The 23454-nt window shown below is 41.6% G+C and overlaps 1 protein-coding gene across 8 annotated transcripts in view; it reads right to left on the reverse strand.

Annotated features, from left to right (window-relative positions):
- The window catches only part of PLS1 (plastin 1), a 55393-nt gene that overhangs the window by 15167 nt on the left and 16772 nt on the right, over positions 1–23454 (reverse strand). For 7 of the 8 annotated variants that reach the window (XM_064165108.1, XM_064165105.1, XM_064165106.1 and 4 more), the window contains 10 exons: positions 18419–18527; positions 16113–16276; positions 12832–12961; positions 10290–10422; positions 8505–8586; positions 6307–6472; positions 6069–6211; positions 4050–4145; positions 2966–3161; positions 1421–1441 (listed from right to left, as the gene is read on the reverse strand). In XM_064165108.1, the coding sequence (XP_064021178.1) occupies positions 1421–1441; positions 2966–3161; positions 4050–4145; positions 6069–6211; positions 6307–6472; positions 8505–8586; positions 10290–10422; positions 12832–12961; positions 16113–16276; positions 18419–18488 (1201 nt within the window). In that variant the 5' untranslated portion in view covers positions 18489–18527. The remainder of the gene's footprint in view (positions 1–1420; positions 1442–2965; positions 3162–4049; positions 4146–6068; positions 6212–6306; positions 6473–8504; positions 8587–10289; positions 10423–12831; positions 12962–16112; positions 16277–18418; positions 18528–23454) is intronic. The other variant, XM_064165109.1, reaches the window with a different exon arrangement.

The following is a 23454-nucleotide window of genomic DNA, read 5'->3' on the forward strand; positions in this document are numbered from 1 at the left end:
TCATTATACTATGGAATTGAGTGAGAAGTAGCCATAGAGATGAGGTCAAGAATCCAGTGGGCTACAAATACCTACATTTCTCTCTGAAAGACAGCAGTGCCCAGAACAGTTTGTACCCTAAGCTCAGCTGGCCTGAGTGGGTAACAGCCTTGAAGGCTGGCACTGCACTAACCAAAAGCAGCAGAGGACATCTACACTGTAGCAAATGTTGGTGGACAGATGTCCCTCCTCTTTCTTTCCACAAGATGTCAACTTTCTGTGTGACAGACTCCAAACTTTGCTGCCTTCCCCAAAAGAAAGAGGTTCCTCAGAACAACAGCAAGACTCAGTGAAAGGTCATGCATTGCCTGAGGCCAGGATGCCCTGCTCCCTCCCCACACAATATGCAATGTTCATTTTCCTGTGTCAGTATAGCCAAGGGTGCAAGTGCACATCAGCAGTCTTGGGAAGTATTATCAGAGTGGATGTCAATTTATGCAACCATGTTCACTGTCTTTAAAAGAGAATGACCACAACATACTCCTTGGGTGCAGCAGTCATTGCTGGTGGACTTTATACAGGAAAATAAAGACTTCCAGAAGACTTTCCTCATCCACATATGTCTAGAGCTTTACACCTAGCAAAGCCTGTGCTGGTTAAACCCAGAGAAAAAATTCTAAGGCATCTCAGCACTGGTCAGGCCACACCTTGAGTACTGTGTCCAGTTCTGGGCCCCTCAATTCAAGAAAGATGTTGAGGTGCTGGAACATGTCCAGAGAAGGGCAACAAAGCTGGTGAGGGGCCTGGAGCACAAATCCTATGAAGAGAGGTTGAGGAAGCTGGGCCTGTTTAGCCTGGAGAAGAGGAGGCTCAGGGGTGATCTTATTACTGTCTACAACTACCTGAAGGGGCATTGTAGCCAGGTGGGGGGTGGCCTCTTCTCCCAGGCAACCAGCAATAGAACAAGGGGACACAGTCTCAAGTTGTGCCAGGGTAGGTCTAGGCTGGATATTAGGAAGAAGTTCTTCACAGAGAGAGTGATTGGCATTGGAATGGGCTGCCCAGGGAAGTGGTGGAGGCACCGTCCTTGGGGGTCTTCAAGAAAAGCCTGGATGAGGCACTTAGTGCCATGGTCTGGTTGATTGGATAGGGCTGGGTGCTAGGTTGGACTGCATGATCTTGGAGGTCTCTTCCAACCTGGTTGGTTCTATGATTCTATGACATACTACACATCCTACCCACATTTTAGATGCATCGTGTTAGAGCAGTGGGGATTTTTTTTCCTTCTACTTATGATGGCATATTAAAGCAATAGAAAAATACAACAACAAAAGCAAGCAGAAAAGGACAGAAATGATTAAAACACTAGGAAACATAACTAAGTAAATAATGGCAGAACAAACAATGTTAAGGAGTAGAGAAAAAATACTCAATACAGTACCTACATTAGGAGGGGTCAAATCTGCGTTTCATGAAGCAAAATAGGAAAGCATTATAAATTATGAGTCAGATTTCAACAGACAGTCCATGATGAAACTATAAAGAAATGAATGTCTTATATTTTATATCACTACCTTGAGAAAGCATCAGTAAAAACACAGGATTTTTTGGAAAGAAAAAAAAAAAAAGAGGCATCATAAAACATCTTAACAACACAAACAACATCAACTGTTGGCTGAAATAACTATTTTGAAGGTTGAGATCTATCTTACAAAACCATCATTTAGCAATCAGGTGATTGTAGCTTTTTAGGAACTGTTTTAGCTGAGACACTGATCTCATCTGAATACTTTTCAGAAAGTAGTTCAGATGTTTTGTTTCACCAGGCCAATGAAAACTCTTCTGAATGTGAGGAGTTTTCAGTGTTTCAAAACGACAGCTGCCACTGTATGTTCAGAACAGAGATGCTAATCTGAACATATTCCATCCCCACACAGCTCCTGGGTTTTGTATTTCTAAAAATACAAAGAGCAGGCCTGTCCTCCCATCATTTGTCCTGATCAGCAGGGACTGCAGTGCCTAGGGATATCGCAGCAGGAAAGCAAAGACTATCACCTGGGCTCTGATATCTCTACCCAGCTGAAACTTAGAAGAGCAGGAAGCTTGAAATAGGAGTGGTCCAGAGGATACAAGATTTGTGACACAGGGATGTAGCAGAGCAGACAAATTATGAAAAAAGAGAGGAGCAAAGGAAGATGGACTCACCTAGATGGAAAGGAAACCTGATAGGAACAATAAGAGGAAGGCAGGAGTAGGCAGTGCAGAGGGATGTGTGAACATTGCTGATGATTCTCCCGAGTGCAGCACCCCTGATTCTCACCATTCCTTTGAGATCAGTGAACAACTGTGAAATACACTGGCAGGAGCCATTTAATTACCCTCGATTTAGCTGGTCCACAGGAAGGGCAATAGCCACAGATTGCTACCAATTATCTCATTAACATTAGGGATCTGAACTGTACAGTTAAAACTTGCTGATGTGCTAGGATCCATATAGGTTGCTGATGCAATAGATTATGCAAGAGGTTGACACAGAAGTCTTTTTGTTTGCTTCCTGGTTTAAAAGGCAAACTTCTAGATCTAAGTATATCTGTTTGTGTACATCAGCACAGTATGTGGAAAGTACTTAAAAAGGCTATTACAGTTGCATGGTATTACAGCACTGCAAGTTAGGGAAAGCCAGCAATTCTGCATCAGCTAAGATATAAACAGTATGGAAAGAAGCACAGGAAACTGGAAAGAGAGTAAGAGGACAGTTACTGCTCTTGCAGATTAATGATAGAAGGTTGTTCAGGAAGAGCCTTTGGTTAAACTAATGCAGGTGAACAATATTTACAGTAACAGGGACTTCTACTAAGGCTAAGCTAGTAAGAAAGCTCTCTATGCTGGTGTTAGCACTGGCACCATCACACAAGCATCCTATATCACAGTTAGAAGGCATACTTAAATAAATGCAAATCACTAATATGTGTGGTAAGTTGAGTACCTTCTAATAAACTGAGATCATAAGATGAATTATCAGGCTTGTGTAGGGCTGGATATGTGTTAAAGAGATTTGCAACAAAAGCCAAATTGAGTTTAGGGTTGCCTGCAACCACATCAGCTGGAGTTACAAACTGTCTGCAACTCAATTTATCTGCCTGTTGGAGCATGTGTTCAGCCCTCCTCAAGTCATTTTTATCCTGAAAGAAAAGAAACAAAGAGTTTGTGATGAATACAAGCATGTTTCCAGTCTTTACCCAAAAAAAAACCCATCTGGCAAATGTCTAAATAACCATTGTCCTCCCTCATGCCCTCAATGCCTTGGAGCCCAGAATAACTCCCTTCTTCACACATCCTTCTTCCATTTCCTTTCTGTCATAGAATCATAGAATTGTTTCAGTTAGAAAAGACTTTTGTCTGAATTCTGGAAGAGCAGAGCTGAGCAGGATGTTGTAATAAAAAGCAGGTAGACACTACTCCAAGTCAAGCTGGGGTTGTTTAGCCTGGAGAAGAGGAGGCTCAGAGGTGACCTCATTGCTGTCTACAACTACATGAAGGGACATTGTAGCCAGGTGGGGTTGGTCTCTTCTCCCAGACAACCAGCAATAGAATAAGGGGACACAGTCTCAAGTTGTGCCAGAGGAGGTCTAGGCTGGATGTTAGGAGGAAGTTGTTGGCAGAGAAAGTGATTGGCATTGGAATGGGCTGCCCAGGGAGGTGGTGGAGTCACTGTCCCTGGAGGTGTTGAAGCAAAGCCTGGATGAGGCACTTAGTGCCATGGTCTAGTCAATTAGCTAGGGCTGGGTGCTAGGTTGGACTGGATGATCTTGGAGGTCTCTTCCAACCTGTCTGATTCTATGATTCATAGCTCCAAATTCTAGACTGCAGGATACATTACTCTGTTTCAGCAGCACTCTGGATCTTCAAATTTCTCTTTGTCTGTTTCTGACATAGAGGAATCTGACTGAGCTTTTGTATGCTTTGCAAAACAAAAGAGGACTGAGGGAGAACCTTGTAACCAGGATGTTGGTTACACAGATAGAAGTCTCAGATAATTCCAGTCTATTTTTATGTTTCTGGATACTTACATGAAATCCTGAAAAGTCAATTTTAACAGGCAATTTATCAGGGTCATCTCCTTTGGGTGCAATCTGATGTAGCAGATGGTAATATACTCTTGAATCCTAAAACAAGTAGCACAATATTAAAAGAAATAAATACTAAAAGCATGTAAGTAGACTTTCAGAGCCATTTTCTGCTTTTTTACTCCAATTTGAAAGCCACAGAAATAAAAATGCTAAACAACCTCAGCTCCCTCAGCCTCTCCTCAGAAGGTTTGTGTTCCAGGCCCCTCACCAGCTTTGTTGCACTTCCCTGGACATGTTCCAGTACCTCAACATCTCTCTTGAATTGAAGGGCCAAGAATTGGACACAGCACTCAAGGTGTGGCCTGACCAGTGCTGAGTACAGGAGCAGAAGAACAGGATGCCATTGGCTCTCCTGGCCACCTGGGCACACTGCTGGCTCATCTTCAGCTGCTCTCTACCAGCATCCCCATGTTTTAAATATTTCCTTTAAGCAGCATGCCAGATTTCTACCGTAGCAGCAGTTTGACATGAAAACTGCTTGCTAGTTAAGGACTTGCTTTACTAATAGTCCTCTTGCTTTAGCCTTTGAAAAGCTGTAACTAGTAATTAGTGGCACCGTTTTCTTCAATGCAAAGAGGATTTAGCACCCTGGGGAATTGTCCTCCTTTCCATGTAGTTGAGTTTCTCTTCAGCTGCACTTACTACAGTACCCTGCATGCCTTATGCAGAAAGGTTAAAGAAGATGAAAACAATGCAGCTCTGCTACCACCCCAAGGAACCAGTATGCCTTTCAGGAAATTGGCACACCAGCAAAGCACAGAGATTGAGGGCAGGCTCATTGCTCCTTGCATCCAGAGCCAGTAACTGCTCCAGGCAGCCCTCTGAATAACTCTTCTTTCCTTAGGGCACTTCCTACTCTTTTGTAGAATGCTAAGTACCAAGGGCAATCACCATGAGCAAATGTGCTCCAGGAACAGATTTAAGTCATGTGCCATTTTTTAAAACAACAGAAAGGGATCTGGGGGTGCTGATTGATACCTGCCTGAACATGAGCCAACAGTGTGCCCAGGTGGCCAAGAGAGCCAGGGGCATCCTGGCCTGCATCAGGAATGGTGTGGTCAGCAGGAGCAGGGAGGTCATTCTGCCCCTGTACTCTGCACTGGTTAGACCACACCTTGAGTACTGTGTTCAGTTCTGGGCCCCCCAGTTTAGGAGGGACATTAAGATGCTTGAGCGTGTCCAGAGAAGGGCGACGAGGCTGGGGAGAGGCCTTGAGCACAGCCCTACGAGGAGAGGCTGAGGGAGCTGGGATTGGTTAGCCTGGAGAAGAGGAGGCTCAGGGGTGACCTTATTGCTGTCTACAACTACCTGAAGGGTGGTTGTGGCCAGGAGGAGGTTGCTCTCTTCTCTCAGGTGGCCAGCACCAGAACAAGAGGACACAGCCTCAAGCTACGCCAGGGGAAATTTAGGCTGGAGGTGAGGAGAAAGTTCTTCCCTGAGAGAGTCATTGGGCACTGGAATGGGCTGCCCGGGGAGGTGGTGGAGTCGCCGTCCCTGGAGCTGTTCAAGGCAGGATTGGACGTGGCACTTGGTGCCATGGTCTAGCCTTGAGCTCTGTGGTAAAGGGTTGGACTTGATGATCTGTGAGGTCTCTTCCAACCTTGGTGATACTGTGATATTGTGAAAAAGAGATGGCTTTATGCAGAGCCACGACCAGGGAAGGATAAGCAGGAGGAAAAAGGTAGTGCACACTGTTCTAAATAACTCAAATACCAATCTCAGAAAATTAGAACTTCCCTGAATATAAGCTTGTCAGAAAGGCTTGCTTTGCTGTGATGCTGCACAGGATACAAGACATCTACAGGATGCTTTCAGTGTTGAGAAATGCAAGATGAATCTATAGCTAGAAAAAGCAGAAGGCTACTGTTTTTCTAAATACTTCTGATATGACAGATTTGTTTCTATGCATAATGTGTTTAAATATCATCCTATGCAATTATCACATTGATAGCAACATACCTTAATGTCTTGGCTGAAGTTACTGATTTTCAGCCACCCTGCGTTGGCCATGTGGTAGTTCACCCAACGTAGCAAGAGCTCTTCTGGGGAAAGCTTCATTAACTGATCTAGTTCTTCCTTTTCATTTAGCAAGGCAATAAGAGCTGAAAGCAAGTTTGAAAGAAAGATGAAGTCACTGCTTTTGTTGTCTCAGTTAATTCCAAACTGCCAACATTGCTGTACCTGGTGGTACTCTTACCTTCATTTCTGGAGATCTCAATATCAGCAAACAGACCAACTTTAATGATCTGCCACAGGAGTCCCAATACCAAGTGTGGTTTTCCTTCTTTCAAATCTTGTGATCCAATATTGACAACAGTACAGCCAATAGCAGAAGCTGAATTCAGAGCCAGGTTTAGGTTCTCCTGTTTTGAATAGTGTTTAACAAGTCTATGAGGCTGCAGTTCTTAGGAAATTGGTTCATATTAAACTATTTAAGATTCAGGCTTTGTAGGAAACAATGTATTATTTCACAGAAATAATCTGGTTGGAAGGGATGCTCAAAGGTCATTTTACCCAACCCCCTTGCAGTGAGCAGAGACATCTGCAACCAGATCAGGTTGCTCAGTGCCCCATCGAGTCTGACCATGGATGGCTTCCATCAGGACAGTACACACGAGATTTTTTTGTGAGCCACTACATCTCATTTCAAAATGTAATGAAAACCATTATTGACAATGTTTGACATGGATCCACCAAACACTTGTTGACCATCTTCTGCAGCTTGGATCACAGAGAAACACTAGTAAAACTAATGTTTGTGATTTGTAAGTAGCACATACACAAATTAAACAAGTATTGGTCAAAATACCAGGGGTTTCATCCTGTGCAAAAATGTGCTCATGTGGACTTCTGCCCTGTGAAGGAGGCTACTGACACTCTCATCCCACCTGGGATTTTACACAGGCTGACAACACAACTGTGTGGTGGTAAGAAAAAGCAAGAAATGATAGCAAAAAGGTCTCACAGACCAGATGCTCATTTTGAGGGTGTCTGTGACAAACCATAAAAGACCAAACTCTGTAGAGATGTTTGTTTATAGTAATCAGTTGGTAATCTGCAAACCTAAACAAGGGCTACTGTAGGAGTGTTTGCAGCTACTTGTTGGAGATCTGTCATAAGCAATCTTGTAAAGACCCAGGCCTGCAGTGACTAAGGAAAGCAGGAAGGAGATAAAGGAGAAGCTTTAACATTTAATATTTTAATATCACAGCCTGAAAGGGACCTGGGTGTACTGGTAGAGAGTAGCTGAAGATGAGCCAGCAGTGTGCCCAGGTGGCCAGGAGAGCCAATGGCATCCTGGCCTGCATCAGGAACAGTGTGGCCAGCAGGACGAGGGAGGTTATTCTTCCCCTGTGCTCAGCACTGGTCAGGCCACACCTTGAGTGCTGTGTCCAGTTCTGGGCTCCTCAATTCAAGAGAGATGTTGAGATAATGGAACGTGTCCAGAGAAAGGCAGCAAGGCTGGTGAGGGGCCTGGAGCACAGCCCTGTGAGGACAAACTGAGGGAGCTGCTGGTGTGCAGCCTGCAGAAGAGGAGGCTCAGGGCAGAGCTCATTGCTTTCTACAACTACCTGAAGGGAGGCTGTAGCCAGGTGGGGTTGGTCTCTTCTGCCAGGCAACCAGCAATAGAACAAGGGGACACAGTCTCAAGTGGTGCCAGGGGAGGTCTAGGCTGGATGTTAGGAGGAAGTTGTTGCCAGAGAGAGTGATTGGCATTGGAATGGGCTGCCCAGGGAGGTGGTGGAGTTGCTGTCCCTGGAGTTGTTCAGAAAAAGCCTGGATGAGGCACTTAGTGCCATGGTCTAGTTGACTGAATAGGGCAGGGTGCTAGGTTGGACTGGATGATCTTGGAGGTCTCTTCCAACCTGTCTGAATCTATGAAATGAAGTCTGCCAGTTAACTGAAGGTTTAGATCACTTTGTCTGTTTTTCTCCTTGGATCCATTTCCTTCTTCCAGACCTGTTCTTTTTATACACAAACTAAGATCTGGAAAATGGTTTCTCTCAGACACATGGCTTGATACAATCAAAACCAAAGCTGCTTCTTTTCTATTTCTCCCCTACTGAAAATACATCACCCTACCACACAGCCATGCAGAACTTCCTACATTGCTAAACTATGATCTGATCATCCACTCAGAGCATAAGATTTTCTTCAAGTACTTAGTAAAGCAAACAGTGAACAAAGGAAAAACTAAGAAAAGCATAAAAAGGTTTTCCTGTAAATGATCTAAGAAAAAGGGTAAGTCATCAGAGTTCATTAGAAAGTACCATTTCACATGTTTGAATACAAAGGCCTTTGCTTTCTCCTTGAATTACTGTTCTCATGGAGCAAGGTACAGAAAAATATTTCACTATTCCATTTGTGCCAAGCTCCTATCTCTGCAGTACTTACAGAAACAGTGAAAGAAGTGAGTTTCTTCTTATTAATAGCCCTTTCATCGATTGTATTTGGTTGTGAAAAGTTGATCATTTTGCTAAGGAAGAAGAAAAAATAAATCAGTGTTTATTTCAACTGTCATTTCTAACAAAAAGCTGTTACTTGATTATAATCCCATAACACTTTAAAGTAGCTGTAAATACTTCTGATAAAACAAAAACACCACCTTGCCCTCTAAATCTCTCCTCCTTCTTAAATAATTGCACATTCATCAAGGAACCCCAAGATAATACATGGAGTTGTAAGTCACTTCAGCATCTGGCTTTTACACTTGAGCAAAACAGCCTCTCTGTGCTATCAAAAAAAGCTGAGAAGACCAAAAAACTGTAAAATAAGGTCAGTTAAATACTATCTAGTGAAATTTCAGCACTGCATTTCGACAAGAGCTTGCAACTAGAAGGATCTCAAAGACTAATTCATGTCAACATTGATATGCTAATGCCTTCTAACGATGGCGTATGAATAAGTACTACTAGCCTAATTGGACTAGAAAGATACAGCAGGCTGAAGTTATGAGACCTATGTTCTCTGTTTTGCCACAGATTTAATTCAGATTTCTCTTTCCCCCATCGTAGGATATCCCAAGCACAACTCCAGGCTGGGTGGCAAATGAGCAGCCCTGAGGAAAAGGACCTGGGGGTCTGGGGTGATGAAAAGCTCAACAGGAGCCTGCAGTGTGAGTGCAGCCCAGACAGCAACTGTGTGCTGGGCTGCAGCAAGAGCAGTGTGGCCAGCAGGGCAAGGGAGGGGATTCTGCCCCTTTGCTCTACTCTCCTCAGACCCCACGTGGAGTACTGTCTGCCCCCAACACAAGGACATGGAACTGTTGGAGCAAGTCCAGATGAGGGCCATGACAATGCTCAGAGGGCTGCAGCAGCTCTGCTACGAGAACAGGCTACAAGAGCTGGGGCTCTTCAGCCTGGAGAAGACTTCGAAGAGACCTTATAGTGACCTTGCAGTATCTGAAAGGGACCTACAGGAAGTTTGGGGAGGGACTACTGACAAGGTCTTGTAATGGACAGGACAAGGGGGTAATGGGTTTAAACTGGCAGAGGGGAGATTCAAACTAGATGTTAGGAAAGGGCTCTTTGCAGTGAGGGTGGTGAGACACTGGCACAGGTTGCCCAGGGAGGCTGTGGCTGCTCCCTCCCTGGAGGTGTTCAAGGCCAGGTTGGATGAGGCCTTGAGTGACCTGTTCTAGTGAGAGGCGTCCCTGTCTATGGCATGGAGTTGGAACTGGATGAGCTTTGAGGTCTCTTCCAACCTAAAGCATTCTATGATTCTACATCTCTTCCAACCTGGTTGATTCTATTATTCTATGTTGATTGGACAGGGCTGGGTGCTAGGTTGGACTGGATGATCTTGGAGATCTCTTCCAACCTGGTGGATTCTGTGATTCTGTAATAACTACATTTAGTAGCTTCTGAAAATACTTGAATAGCAAAGCTTTGCAATTATTTCAGCTAATGAATACACAAGCTGTGTAATTATCTCCTTTATAAACAATCTGTGCATATCTGATGTGTAACAGTGGGTTTGAAGCAGAAGGCAAGTCACATAATTTGCAAAAATAACATTTCTGTAGGCAAATAGATTTTCCCATCTCACACACTGCTTGAAATATTGAAGAGTGGAGTCCTAATGCTAAAAGTCTGGCAGAGGTTTTCCAATTTGTGTCACTCTGACCAGCATTTAACCTTAGAGATTAATTTCTTTTCTTTCTCTCAGCCTTGGACTTACCAAAGAAGAATGCCATCTGCAAGGGATTTAAAGAGACTAGCATCTGATGGGTTCATAGGTAGGAGGTGCTTACAGTCTGGGTCATCTTGTAGAGCTTTATTTATCCAATTAACAAAGGCAACTTTTTCTTCCTCTGAAAAGGAGAACAGGATTAAAATAATCTACTAAAATTTTGATGAACACATACTACTACATATCAGGCTTGGGTCAAAAAGGTTCACCTGCAACAGAACTCCTCAGCTACACAGGGGACAGTTAGAGAAAGAATCAGATCAATTGCAAAGAGTACAAAAAGGGTAAGTGCAGATTGCTTTTTCCTACTGCACTCTCTAAACATCTAGTGATTTGCTGAAGGGCAACATAACAGTCATAGCAACATAATAGGGAAGGTACCAGCAAGCCATTTATGGCCTGAAATTGTGCCAGGGAAGGTTTAGGTTGGATATTAGCCAAAAAATAAGAAGTCTTTCCTGAAAGAGTGGTTAAGCATTGGACCAGGCTGCCCACCAAAGTGATTGGAGGTGTTCAGGGAATGTGAGGACATGGCACTTTGGGACGTGGCTTAATGGCCATGGTGTGAGGCTCAAGGTTAGACTCAATCTTAAGAAGTCTTTTCCAAGTGAAATGATTCTGTGGCTGAGTTCAAATTCAGCTTCACAGCATTTACAACAAAAAGAGGGAAATTTATGACCTGAAATACACAACCTGGCAGTCGATACACTCTAGGTTTCAAATGCAGAATTTCACTCAGGACCTCAGAGATTGACAGTACTTTTTGAGACTACCATCTGGATTGCTGTGCTGTCTTTAGCTTTGAGAAACTTTGAGAACCTTCTATTCCATTCCACAACACTTATTAAAAGTTTAGTACCTCAGTTTCAAATTCTCTTTCATATTCAGTGCAGAACTGATTATTATGTATCTAAGAATGCTTAATGGGACAGGAACCACAACATGAACATCCAAATTCCCAGGGAGTCTAAGTGGTATTCACCTCACTTACCACAAGAAGCATGTAAGAGAAGTATCCATACCCAAATTATTGCACTTCTTTGCTTGTCAGTGGGAAGAACTGTGGAATTCTAGTGCATACTTCATCTCACCATTAACTAGCTGGCTGATGAGGCCAGGTCAGGTGAATTGCACTCTAGTGGGCTCAGCTTCTTTACACTAAAAATTGAAGTTTCTGAACAATTAGCTCTGTCCCCCACTACAGGCATCCTTTGAGATAGAATATATTCCCTTGCTTTGGAGACAAAGTCCAGCTGGTGAAGTAAGGATAACATCAACAGAAAGAGGATCATCACCTTTACTAGCTGAATATTCCTCATACATAGAATCTTAACACAATTCTGGAACTACACCAAATCAGACTCGAGCCAATCATGAGGCTTGCAATATTGCTTATTGCAGCATGATCCTAGAAGGCAGTTAGCATTTTGACCAGGAGCTACAATGGATTAGGTACAATTATCAGCTGAAATGACATGAAGCAGGGGGAGGCAGGAAAGAAACAGGAAATAACATTTCAAGTATCAGAGGGATGGAGCAGCTAGCTCTGCTATGAGGTCAGGAGCTGTCCTCATAGCAGAGCTGGGGCTCTTCAGCCTGCAGAAGAGAAGGCTTTGAGGAGACCCTTATAGTGGCCTTCCAGTATCAGAAGGGGACCTACAGGAAGGCTGGGGAGGGACTATTGACAAGGTCTTGCAATGACAGGACAAGGGGTAATGGGTTTAAACTGGCAGAGGGGAGATTCAAACTAGATGTTAGGAAAGGGTTCTTTACAGTGAGGGTGGTGAGACACTGGCACAGGTTGCCCAGGGAGGTTGTGGCTGCTCCCTCCCTGGAGGTGTTCAAGGCCAGGTTGGATGAGGCCTTGAGTGACCTGTTCTAGTGAGAGGAGTCCCTGTCTATGGCATGGAGTTGGAACTGGATGAGCTTTGAGGTCTCTTCCAACCTAAAGCATTCTATGATTCTACAGAATAAGTTACACAAACATCATACAGAGTGAAGAATTCTGTAATGGCACAGAAAAAGCTGATGAGGTCCTTCCATCCAGAATGGATGTGCATTTATTTTGGGTTTGGTTGATGGTTTTGGTGTTTGGGGGTTTGAGGGCTTTTGTTTGTTTTGTTTTAAATGAACACTTTGGAAATGAAAATGAGGATTCATTTTTATATAAATAGAGAAATCAGTAGATTAGCAGATAATGAAGGCAAAAACTTGACTAGCATTATTAAAAGGATGCCAAAGGAGTAATCTATTTTATGTCCTGCATAGACTGCCAATGCTTGTTTTTTACTTTTTGCTCTGGCAAAGATATCTACCTTGCCTCCAACAACAGCATGAAACTAGCAATGACTGACAAGCCCATATTTTACTGAACTACCACCCACACTGATCTTGCCCATCCTCATATGCTTGTTCTTTTGTTAATTTGATTCCAACAGCAACATTTTCCAGCTGCTTTTTCCTTCCTCCCTAGCACACACTTCAGTATCTTCCTCCATGTATAATTTTCTCATGTTTAATTGTTTCTTACCTGAATAAGAGTGCTGTGTTCCCTCACTAGATATAGCTGATGTACCTCCAATTGCTGTAATACCTTGCTTTTTGTTTATTGATTTTCGGAAAGATTTGCTAACATCTTTACTTTTCAATTCCTGAATTATCTGGAATTAAAAAGAGAGCAGTTTGTGATTGAGCATACCTTCAAATAACTGTGTTAACTCAACTCATGCAAGTATTCTAGAATCAGTAGTTAACCTGACTGCCTTTCTTTGGTATTTACATTGACTTCTGCTCTGAAAAACAAAAACACAAATGAAAAACCAGGAAGAAGTTACTGTATGGGTAAAACTAGTTTAAATCCCTTCAAGAAATGTTCATGCTGGATATCTAAAGTATATATATATATAAAGGTCATTTCTCAGCTGAGTACCTCAAGTGCTACCTTTATTAAGCCATGATATCTAAAAAAGTAGACATTCAACAATCTACACAATTTTTCCCACAGGTATTTTGGTCAACTGAAGAAAACAACTAAAGATAAACACATTTTCAACTACTATAGTATATTATATATATATATAGTATATATATATATATTTATTCCACATCATATGCTTTTGTGATGGTTTGGGAGTTACCCACCCCCCCACACTTAAGAAAAGCACCCAGACTAGACTGAGCCAGCTGGAAGTTGAGGAATGAAGCTATATTTACAGCTTAGCACAATATACAGGTATATACACAGATAGAATCAAATTAAAAGTAACACAGAAACACAATACCCCTTCTAGAAACAATTCAAGTCCCCAGGAGGGCTCCCGACCCAAACCTCCTTCCCCTTCCCTCTTTCCCTCCCTTCAGAAATAACCAGATCCACCCACATATATCTCACGTGATAAATCTGGAGATCTGAGGTGAGATGTCAAAAAAAGACAACAAGGAAGGTAGAGGAAAAAGGGTTAGGTGGATTACAGAGTTAAAGGCAGAGTCAGCCACAGAGACCAGACCACCAGAAAAGGCGGCACGGCCAGAAGTGAGAGCTAAGAAGTGTGTGAGAAGTGCCCATCTTACCTATCACAGCATCACAGGATTTCTTAGATTGGAAAAGCCCTTCAAGACCATTGAGTCCAATCATTAGTTTCACACTGACAAGTGCTTGACTAACCCAAATCCCTCAGCACAACATCTAAGCACTATGAATCGCTATGGTTGGATCATAGCATCATTCATCCCAGCATCCTTAATCACCAGACCATAGCCTCAAGCACCACATCCACTCTTCTTTTAAACACCTCCAGGGATGGTGACTCCACCACCTCCCTGGGCAGCCTGTTCCAGTGCCTGACCACTCACTCGGGAAAGAGCTTCCTGCGAACATCCAACCTAAACCTCCCCTGATGCAACTTGAGGCCATTTCCTCTTGTCCTAGCATTAGCAACTGGGGAGAAGAAACCAGCTCCAGCCTCACTACAACCTCCTTTTAGGTAGTCGTAGAGAGCAATAAAGTCCCCTCTCAGTCTCCTCCAGACTGAACAACCCCAGCTCCCTCAGCCACCCCTCATAGGTCATGTTTGCCAGACCTCTTCCCAGCCTCATCACCCTTCTCTGCACCTACTCCAGCACCTATATTTTGACTAGTTGTGTTTCTCAGCAGAAGACTGAGGGATATAGATTAGATATAGATTACTATTGCTTTTTTTCTTTTCTCACAGCTAAGGATTTCTTTTCTCTCAGTAAATGTTAGCCTCAAACCAGCACAGCTTTACAGCAAAAGATAAATAAATCCTGTTAACTAGTTAAAACCAGTAAAAAAGTGGCAGTTACAGATGCTTTTCAGCAAGCTGATACCATTTTCCACCTGTCTGCAACATAAACCCCGTTGGATATACTGATAAGTACTGTATTTGCCCAAATATTGTATATAATTCATTATCAGTTTTGAAACCTGTGCTAGTTTGAAGCTAGCTAGAATGTTTTGGTGAGAAGAACTAGATTACAGGCTGTGAAAAGAAAACAAGGCTGATGTCTGCTTCCCTCATAGGCTTGCTGAGATGTATAAGGACAAGAAATCAAAACACAGATAAGCACTTCTGCTGGGGAACTGGCTGAGCTGCATCTCTAACCTCACCCCTCTGCCATTTCTTGGACTAATCCACTTTGCTTCCTAATCCCCTGGCCGAACCTCCTTTCTTCCTCAGGACTGGGGTAAGGTTGAGAGGGGTAGAGGTAAGGTGGAAGGGCGATTGGAAGCCCCTCCTGGGGACTCAGATTTCTGAGAGGGCTTCTGTGTTTCTGTATTACCTTTTACCTTGTATATTTCTGTATATAACTGCATATACTGTAAATATCTGCTTGTATATTGTGCTAAGCTGTAAATAATAAGCTTCATTCAATTTCCAGAGCTGGCTGAGTCTAGTCTGGGTGATTTCCAAAGTGGGGGGGGGGGGGCAGGGAGCACCCAAACCATCACAAAACCTAAGCAACAGATACAATTCAATACCTATGAACTACTGCAAACTAGAATCTTGGAAAGAAAGATCAGCAACTAGCCCAACAAGCAACTTGCTGCAATTCAAAGCAAAAATCTAATCACCCTGAAGCACACACGTACACCCCAACAGTCTGAAAAGGTTTTGTTTCTCTTAAACAAAAGACAGTATCAAGTGAGCTACATTAAAACAAGCAAACAAACAAGTCTAAAACTTTTAAAGTTCTCTAAAAGTAAAAAAACTGCACCTTAGTAAAAAATAGCTTTTAGTATAGAGATTATGCATAGTAGTGTATTAGTTTAATCACTAAGAAGTTCTTCACAGAGAGAGTGATTTGCCATTGGAATGGGCTGCTCAGGGAGGTGGTGGAGTCACTGTCCCTGGAGGTGTTGAAGAAAAGACTGGATGGGCACATAGTGCCATGGTCTGGTTGATTGGATAGGGCTGGGTGCTAGGTTGGACTGGAAGAGCTTGGAGGTCTCTTCCAACCTGGCTGATTCTATGATGTCAAAGGCTGGTATCTAAATTACTCTTTTGTTAAGGCAATGGCTGACCCAATAGTTCCTCATCCTTGAGGAAATAATAAGTAGGACTGAAAGTGCTGTGCTATCACTTCTGCCCAAATAAGATCTAGCAATCAAATGGGAGAGGGAAATGCAAAAGACCAGAAAAGAATTATCTAGGATATTGTAAACTGTCTGAGAAAGCTTTCCCATTCTCAAAACGTTATTTGTATCAAAACAGTGCTTAGCTGTACCACTTAATTCAGTTTGCTATCCTAGTTGTCAACAGAAATCAGACAGAGCCAAAAGGAATGTCTTACAGAGACAAACTCTTCAAAGTTGATTTTCCCATCCTTGTTGCTGTCTGTCACCACAATGACTTTTTCTACAATCTCCCGGACTTTGTAACCAGGCAGGGGCAGACTTGCTTCTTTAAACAGGTCCTGAAGCTCATAATCACTGACATACCCACTGTTGTCAATATCTGTAAAGTGAAAGCACAGCTTTATACTTCTGTAAAGAAACAAGCACAGTGACTGTTCAGAATGAATGAGAGAAATACAGTTCTGGGAAATGAGTATTTCCTCTTCTGACACACATAAGTAAGCATGAAGGAGTACTTAGAAGCACAAGTGGCTAGGATTTGTGCCAGGTGATGATCTGGGCCAGGAAATAGAGTGCAGCATCAGTAAATTTGCAGATGACAACAAATAAGGAGCAGGTGTCAATCTGTTGGAGGGTAGGAGAGCCCTGCAGAGGGACTGTGACAGGCTGGATGGGTGGGCAGAGACCAATGGGATGCGACTGAACAAGGCCAAGTGCAGGGTTCTACACTTTGGCCACAATAACCCCAAGCAGTGCTACAGGCTGGGGACAGAGTGGCTGGAGAGCAGCCAGGCAAAGAGGGACCTGGGGGGTATTTGTAGATAGTAGCTGAACACGAGCCAGTAGTGTGCCCAGGTGGCCAAGAGAGCCAATGGCATCCTGGCCTGGATCAGGATCAGTGTGGCCAGTAGGACAAGAGAGGTTATTCTGCCCCTGTACTCAACACTGGTCAGGCCACACCTTGAGCATGGGGCCACTGCATCCAGTTCTGGGTTCCTCAATTCAAGAGAGATATTGAGGTACTGCAATGTGTCCAGAGAAGGGCAACAAAGCTGGTTAGGGGTCTGGAGCACAGCCCTGTGAGGAGAGGCTGAGGGAGCTGGGGGTGTGCAGCCTGCAGAAGAGGAGGCTCAGGGCAGACCTAATTGCTCTCTACAACCCCCCTGCCACAGCAGGACAATCCTATCTAACACAGATCACACAGGAACACATCCAGACAAGCCTTGAAAGTCTCCAGAGAAGGAGACTCCACAACCTCTCTGGGGAGCCTGTTCCAGTGCTCTGTGACCCTTACAGTAAAGAAGTTCCCCCTTGTGTTGAGGCAGAACCTCTTGTGCTGCAACTTACACCCACTGCTCCTTGTCCTATCCTAGGGACCAGTGAGCAGAGCCTGTCCCCCTGCTCCTGCCCAGCTTTCAGATACTTATAAACATTTATCAACTCCCCTCTAAGTCTTCTCCAGACTAAACAGCCCCAGGTCCCTCAGCCTCTCCTTACAAGCCATGCCCTGCAGTCCCCTAATCGTCCTCGTAGCCCTCCGCTGGACCCTCTCCAGCAGATCCCTGTCCCTCTTCAACTGGGGAGCCCAAAACTGAACACAGTATTCAAGTGATCCTGCTGTGACAGGGAAGGGTTGGACTAGATGATCTTTCAAGGTCCCTTCCAGTCCCTAACATCCTGTGATTCCACAAAATGCAACCCTAGTAGATAAATCATTAGTTGACCAAAGCATGCAAGTAAAGCATCAGCAACCTTACATGAAAATGTATTTAGTGATTGGAATTTAATCTAACAGTTTTTTTTTAGTTAGTTTGTTTCAGATTTAAGGAGTTCAAATACCTCAATTTTGAGAACATGTGGCATGACAGGCTACAACAGTTGGGACTCTTCAGCCTGGAGAAGAGAAGGCTTCAGGGAGACCTTGTGGTGGCCATCCAGTATCTGAAGGGGACCTACAGGAAGGCTGGGGACTATTGACAAGGTCTTGTAATGACAAGACAAAGGGTAATGGGTTTAAACTGGCAGAGGGGACATTCAAAGCAGATGTTAGGAAAGGGATTTTTGCAGTGAGGGTGGTGAGACACTGGCACAGGTTGCCCAGGGAGGTTGTGGCTGCTCCCTCCCCCAGAGGTGTTCAAGGCCAGGTTGGATGAGGCCTTGAGAGACCTTTCTAGTGGGAGGTGTCCCTTGCCTATGGAGGGGATTGGAACTGGATGAGCTTTGAGGTCCCTTCCAACATAAACCATTCTAGGATTCTATATACAATGACATAAATAATGCATCTGTCCAACAAGAAAACATTTCTTTTTTCATTGCTGAAGTTGAAAAAATATAATAAGCACAGAAACTCAGAGAAAATAAGGGGAATTCTGTAAACTTTCTCATTGGCTTAGATATTACTGGCAACATAGGAGGAAAACACGGCCCTGTTCAAATAAATTGATCCATAAAGAGTTCTTTCACCAATCCTACATGGCTTTGCAGCAGTAATGCAATCATTATTTTCATATTTAAAACATGCCTATTTTACTGAATGCTTCTCTTAGCTCTTCAAGTTCTTCACAAGCGATAGCAATTATGTTGTTTTCCATCTCCAGACAGCAAGAAGTGTTGTCCTCAGTTGCTTATACCTAGTAAGAATAGACAGGAAATATATAGGGCTTTAATTCCAAGCACATACTTACACAAGTGACTGATCTTTTCAATATAATTGATCCTAAATGACATTCTCATGCCTGGCACACTTAAAACACCTACAAACAACACTCTGAAGTAGATCAAACACCTGGCAATTCTTTTCACTGCAACGTTGACTGATAGTTCCAGCATCCACTTTCAGACATGTTTGCATTTACTTCTTGTTATTTAACTTGCTGTTATTCACTTTCATAGAATAAACCCTGACCAACAGTCTACCTCTATTGCTTGAGCAGTTTCCCAACATTAAAATTGTCTTGCATTGCAAACACAGAAATATTTTGTTCTAAAAGCTGTAAGTGCAATGCAGTCTCACTGCCAATTAGGAGCTATTTTGAGGATGCAGGCCTGCAAAGCAGGCATTTGCACAGTAATAAACCTCAGCAGGACACTTTGAAGGACCTGCTTACAGGGGGTGAATGCTGATGAGCCTTTCCACAGCTGTTGCAGGAGCTGCCACCTCCTGACCTTTACCCCCTCTTCTGACAAGCCTGTAGTCACAGAACACTGTCAAAAAGCCAAATAAAGGCTTTCGCCGAGTACAAAGATTGCTCAGTGTCTCAGTGTGCATCTTTCCTACTCCAGATAAAAGCAAAACAAAGCTGAAGGCACCCTTGCAAGGTGTGATAACCCTTTCTGGCATGCCAATCTCATGAAGTTCAACAAAGCCAAGCGCAAGGTCAGAGACCTCAGTTGGGTAAATCCCAAGCACAAATATAGACTGGGCAAAGAAGAAAAGACCATTTGCACTGTCTAACTGATACTCCTCTCAACAACTGTTTCAGCTCTTAATAAGACAGTACTTGCCTTTTTTTACATAACATCACAGAAGAAAAAGAAGATTTAAACAACAGTGGGTTATTCTGATCAGATGTTGTCTACTTAAATGGCGTTTTTTCTGTCCCTGGGAATCGCAGACAATACAGCCTCTGATGTGGCTGGAGTTAAGCCTTCTTCCTTCATGTCACTTGATCTTTTTTAAGCACTAAAACCTTACTCATCCATTTTGCTAAGCTTCCTAGCAGCATGTACCATTCTTCATATTCAAAAGAAGAATATCTCTAAATAGATATTCAGAATAAAATAACCTCACACACAGATGTTTCTGGGCAGTGCATGCAACTTGACTGGAAACCTAATGTGGCAATTAAACATAGAGTGAACTGCAGAAAGATTGGGGAAGAAAATAAAATATCTAAAAACCAAATTACTGAGGAATTTTAAAGGACTGAAGCTGCAAGTAAAGTCACTCCTCTGAACAACAGAAACAGCATGTCAAGGCTGCCACACAGGTGCAAAAGAAAACATCACTTCTGCCACGCTGTTAATATTTTTAACATGAGCTCATTACCATGAGCCAGATTTCTGCAAAGTTGCAATGCAATTCATTTCACTCCTCCCCTTGTATGATTCATAATTGAGATTTTCCCAAGCTCTCTTTGCCAAAATAACAATCTTTGATTTCCAAAGACATCTTTCAGTAACACAGGAGAAACATCTGTTCCTGAATGAAGCAGATTAATACCTCATTAAAACTAATAAGGTATTAGTTGTAGGTAATACCTAATATTAAGTAGGTAAGGGGCATAATAGGTATAAATAGGTAAGAGGTATAATAGGTATATATACATTTTTATATATGTACACATTTATATATATATATAAGAGGTATGAGAAATAGGTAGGAGGTATAATAGGTATTAAATAGGTAAGAGGTATAATAGGTATATATACATTTCTATATATATACACATCTATATATATGAAAGAGGTATAAGAAGTAGGCAAGAACTTTTATATATATATAAAAGAGGTATAATAAATAGTTAAGAACATTTCTATATATAAAAGAGGTATGAGAAATAGGTAAGAGGTATAATAGGTATTAAATAGGTAAGAGGTATAATAGATATATATACATTTTTATATATATACATACACATTTATATATATAAAAGAGGTATAATAAATAGGTAAGAACTTTTATATATATAAAAGAGGTATAATAAATAGGTAAGAACATTTCTATATATAAAAGAGGTATAATAAATAAGTAAGAGGTATAACAGGTATTAAATAGGTAAGAGGTATAATAGGTATATATACATTTTTATATATGTACACATTTATATATATAAAAGAGGTATAATAAATAAGAGATATAATAGGTATTAAATAGGTAAGAGGTATAATAGGTATATATACATTTTTATATATATATAAGAGGTATAATAAGTAGGTAAAAACTTACATATATAAATGTACTTACCTATTTATTATACCTCTTTTATATATATATAAAAGAGGTATAATAAATAAGAGGTATAATAGGTATTGAATAGGTAAGAGGTATAATAGGTATGTATACATTTTTATATATATACATATTTATATATATAAGAGGTATAATAAGTAGGTAAATACTTATATATATAAATGTTCTTACCTATTTATTATACTTCTTTTATATATATATAAAAGAGGTATAATAAATAAGAGGTATAATAGGTATATATACATTTTTATATATATACATATTTATATATATATAAGAGGTATAATAAGTAGGTTAAAACTTATATATATAAATGTTCTTACCTATTTATTATACTTCTTTTATATATATATAAAAGAGGTATAATAAATAAGAGGTATAATAGGTATATATACATTTTTATATATATACATATTTATATATATATAAGAGGTATAATAAGTAGGTTAAAACTTATATATATAAATGTTCTTACCTATTTATTATACCTCTTTTATATACCTATAAAAGAGGTATAATAAATAAGAGGTATAACAGGTATTAAACAGGTAAGAGGTATATATACTTTTTTTATATATACACATTTATATATATAAAAGAGGCATAATAAACAGGTAAGAGGCATAATAGGTATTAAATAGGTAAGACATATAATAGGTATATACACATTTTTATATATATACACATTTATACATATAAAAGAGGTATAATAAATAGGTAAGAACATTTATATATATAAGAGGTATAATAAATAGGTAAGAGGTGTAATAGGTATATATCACAGTATCACAGTATCACCAAGGTTGGAAGAGACCTCACAGATCATCAAGTCCAACCCTTTACCACAGTGCCCAAGGCTAGACCATGGCACCAAGTGCCACATCCAACCTTGCCTTGAACTGCCCCAGGGACGACGACTCCACCACCTCCCCAGGCAGCCCATTCCAGTGTCCAATGACTCTCTCAGTGAAGAACTTTCTCCTCACCTCCAGCCGAAATTTCCCCTGGCGCAGCCTGAGGCTGTGTCCTCTTGTTCTGGAGCTGGCCACCTGAGAGAAGAGAGCAACCTCCTCCTGGCCACAACCACCCTTCAGGTAGTTGTAGACAGCAATAAGGTCACCCCTGAGCCTCCTCTTCTCCAGGCTAAACAACCCCAGCTCCCTCAGCCTCCCCTCGTAGGGCTTGTGCTCAAGGCCTCTCCCCAGCCTCGTCGCCCTTCTACATTTTTATATATATACACATTTATATATGAAGAGGAGGCTCAGGGGTGATCTTATTACTGTCTACAACTACCTGAAAGGGCATTGTAGCCAGGTGGGGGGTGGCTTCTTCTCCCAGGTAACCAGCAATAGAACAAGGGGACACAGTCTCAAGTTGTGCCAGGGTAGGTCTAGGCTGGATATTAGGAAGTTCTTCACAGAGAGAGTGATTTCCCATTGGAATGGGCTGCCCAGGGAGGTGGTGGAGGCACCGTCCCTGGGGGTCTTCAAGAAAAGCCTGGCTGAGGCACTTAGTGCCATGGTCTAGTTGATTGGATAGGGCAGGGTGATAGGTTGGACTGGATGATCTTGGAGGTCTCTTCCAACCTGGTTGATTCTATGATTCTATATAAAAGAGGCATAATAAATAGGCAAGAACATTTATATATATAAAAGAGGTATAATAGGAATTAAGTAGGAAAGAGGTGTAATAGGTATATGCACATTTGTATATATAAAAGAGGTATAATAAATAGGTAAGAGGTATAATAGGTATTACATAAGTAAGAGGTATAATAGGTATATATACCTTTTTATATATATACACATTTATATATATAAAAGAGGCATAATAAATAGGTAAGAGCATTTATATATATATATAAGAGGCATAATAAATAGGTAAGATGTATAATAGGTATTAAATAGGTAAGAGGTGTAATGGGTATTAAATAAGTAAGAGGTGTAATAGGTATATATACACTTTTATATATATGCACATCTATAGATATAAAAGAGGTATAATAAATAGGTAATAGGTGTAGGTAAGCAGATTAAAACTAATAAGCAAGACTTAAATACCCTATTCTATAATTATAGAGGGTCAATTAAATGGCAGAAGTGCTGCAACCATAGTTTGGCATTGAGGAGGGATCTAGCTTGAGCACAGACTCCTCAGATATTTCAGATAATTTCAACACAGAAACAGGGAGCTTCTATCTAAGCTACTAACTACCTTGCACACACAGGTTTATTGCCACCTAGATGACTCAGTGCACAGGCAACTCTGATAAGATCTCACAGTAAGCCTCCAAAGATACATGTCTACTGAAACTGTGTCTACCTGCTGAAAGATGCATTTCTTTACAGAGACACATTTATCTGTACTCTGGTAGTGTTCGTATGACACACAGCATCTTCTGCAGCCCCAGGACAAGGTAGGTACAAACATTGGTTTCATGCTGAGAAAAGCACCCTTGATCCTTTTTTTAAGTGCTTACCACAATGCTTAATGTGAACTGACAATATTCATCTCTCCCTAGTCTGCCTTCTGTGCCTGGAAGCCTTTTTATATCCACCAAAAATCCACTGGGGTCTCCTGGAGAT

The sequence above is a fragment of the Pogoniulus pusillus genome, chromosome 26, assembly GCF_015220805.1.
Source record: "Pogoniulus pusillus isolate bPogPus1 chromosome 26, bPogPus1.pri, whole genome shotgun sequence".
NCBI classification, from domain to species: Eukaryota; Metazoa; Chordata; class Aves; order Piciformes; family Lybiidae; genus Pogoniulus; species Pogoniulus pusillus.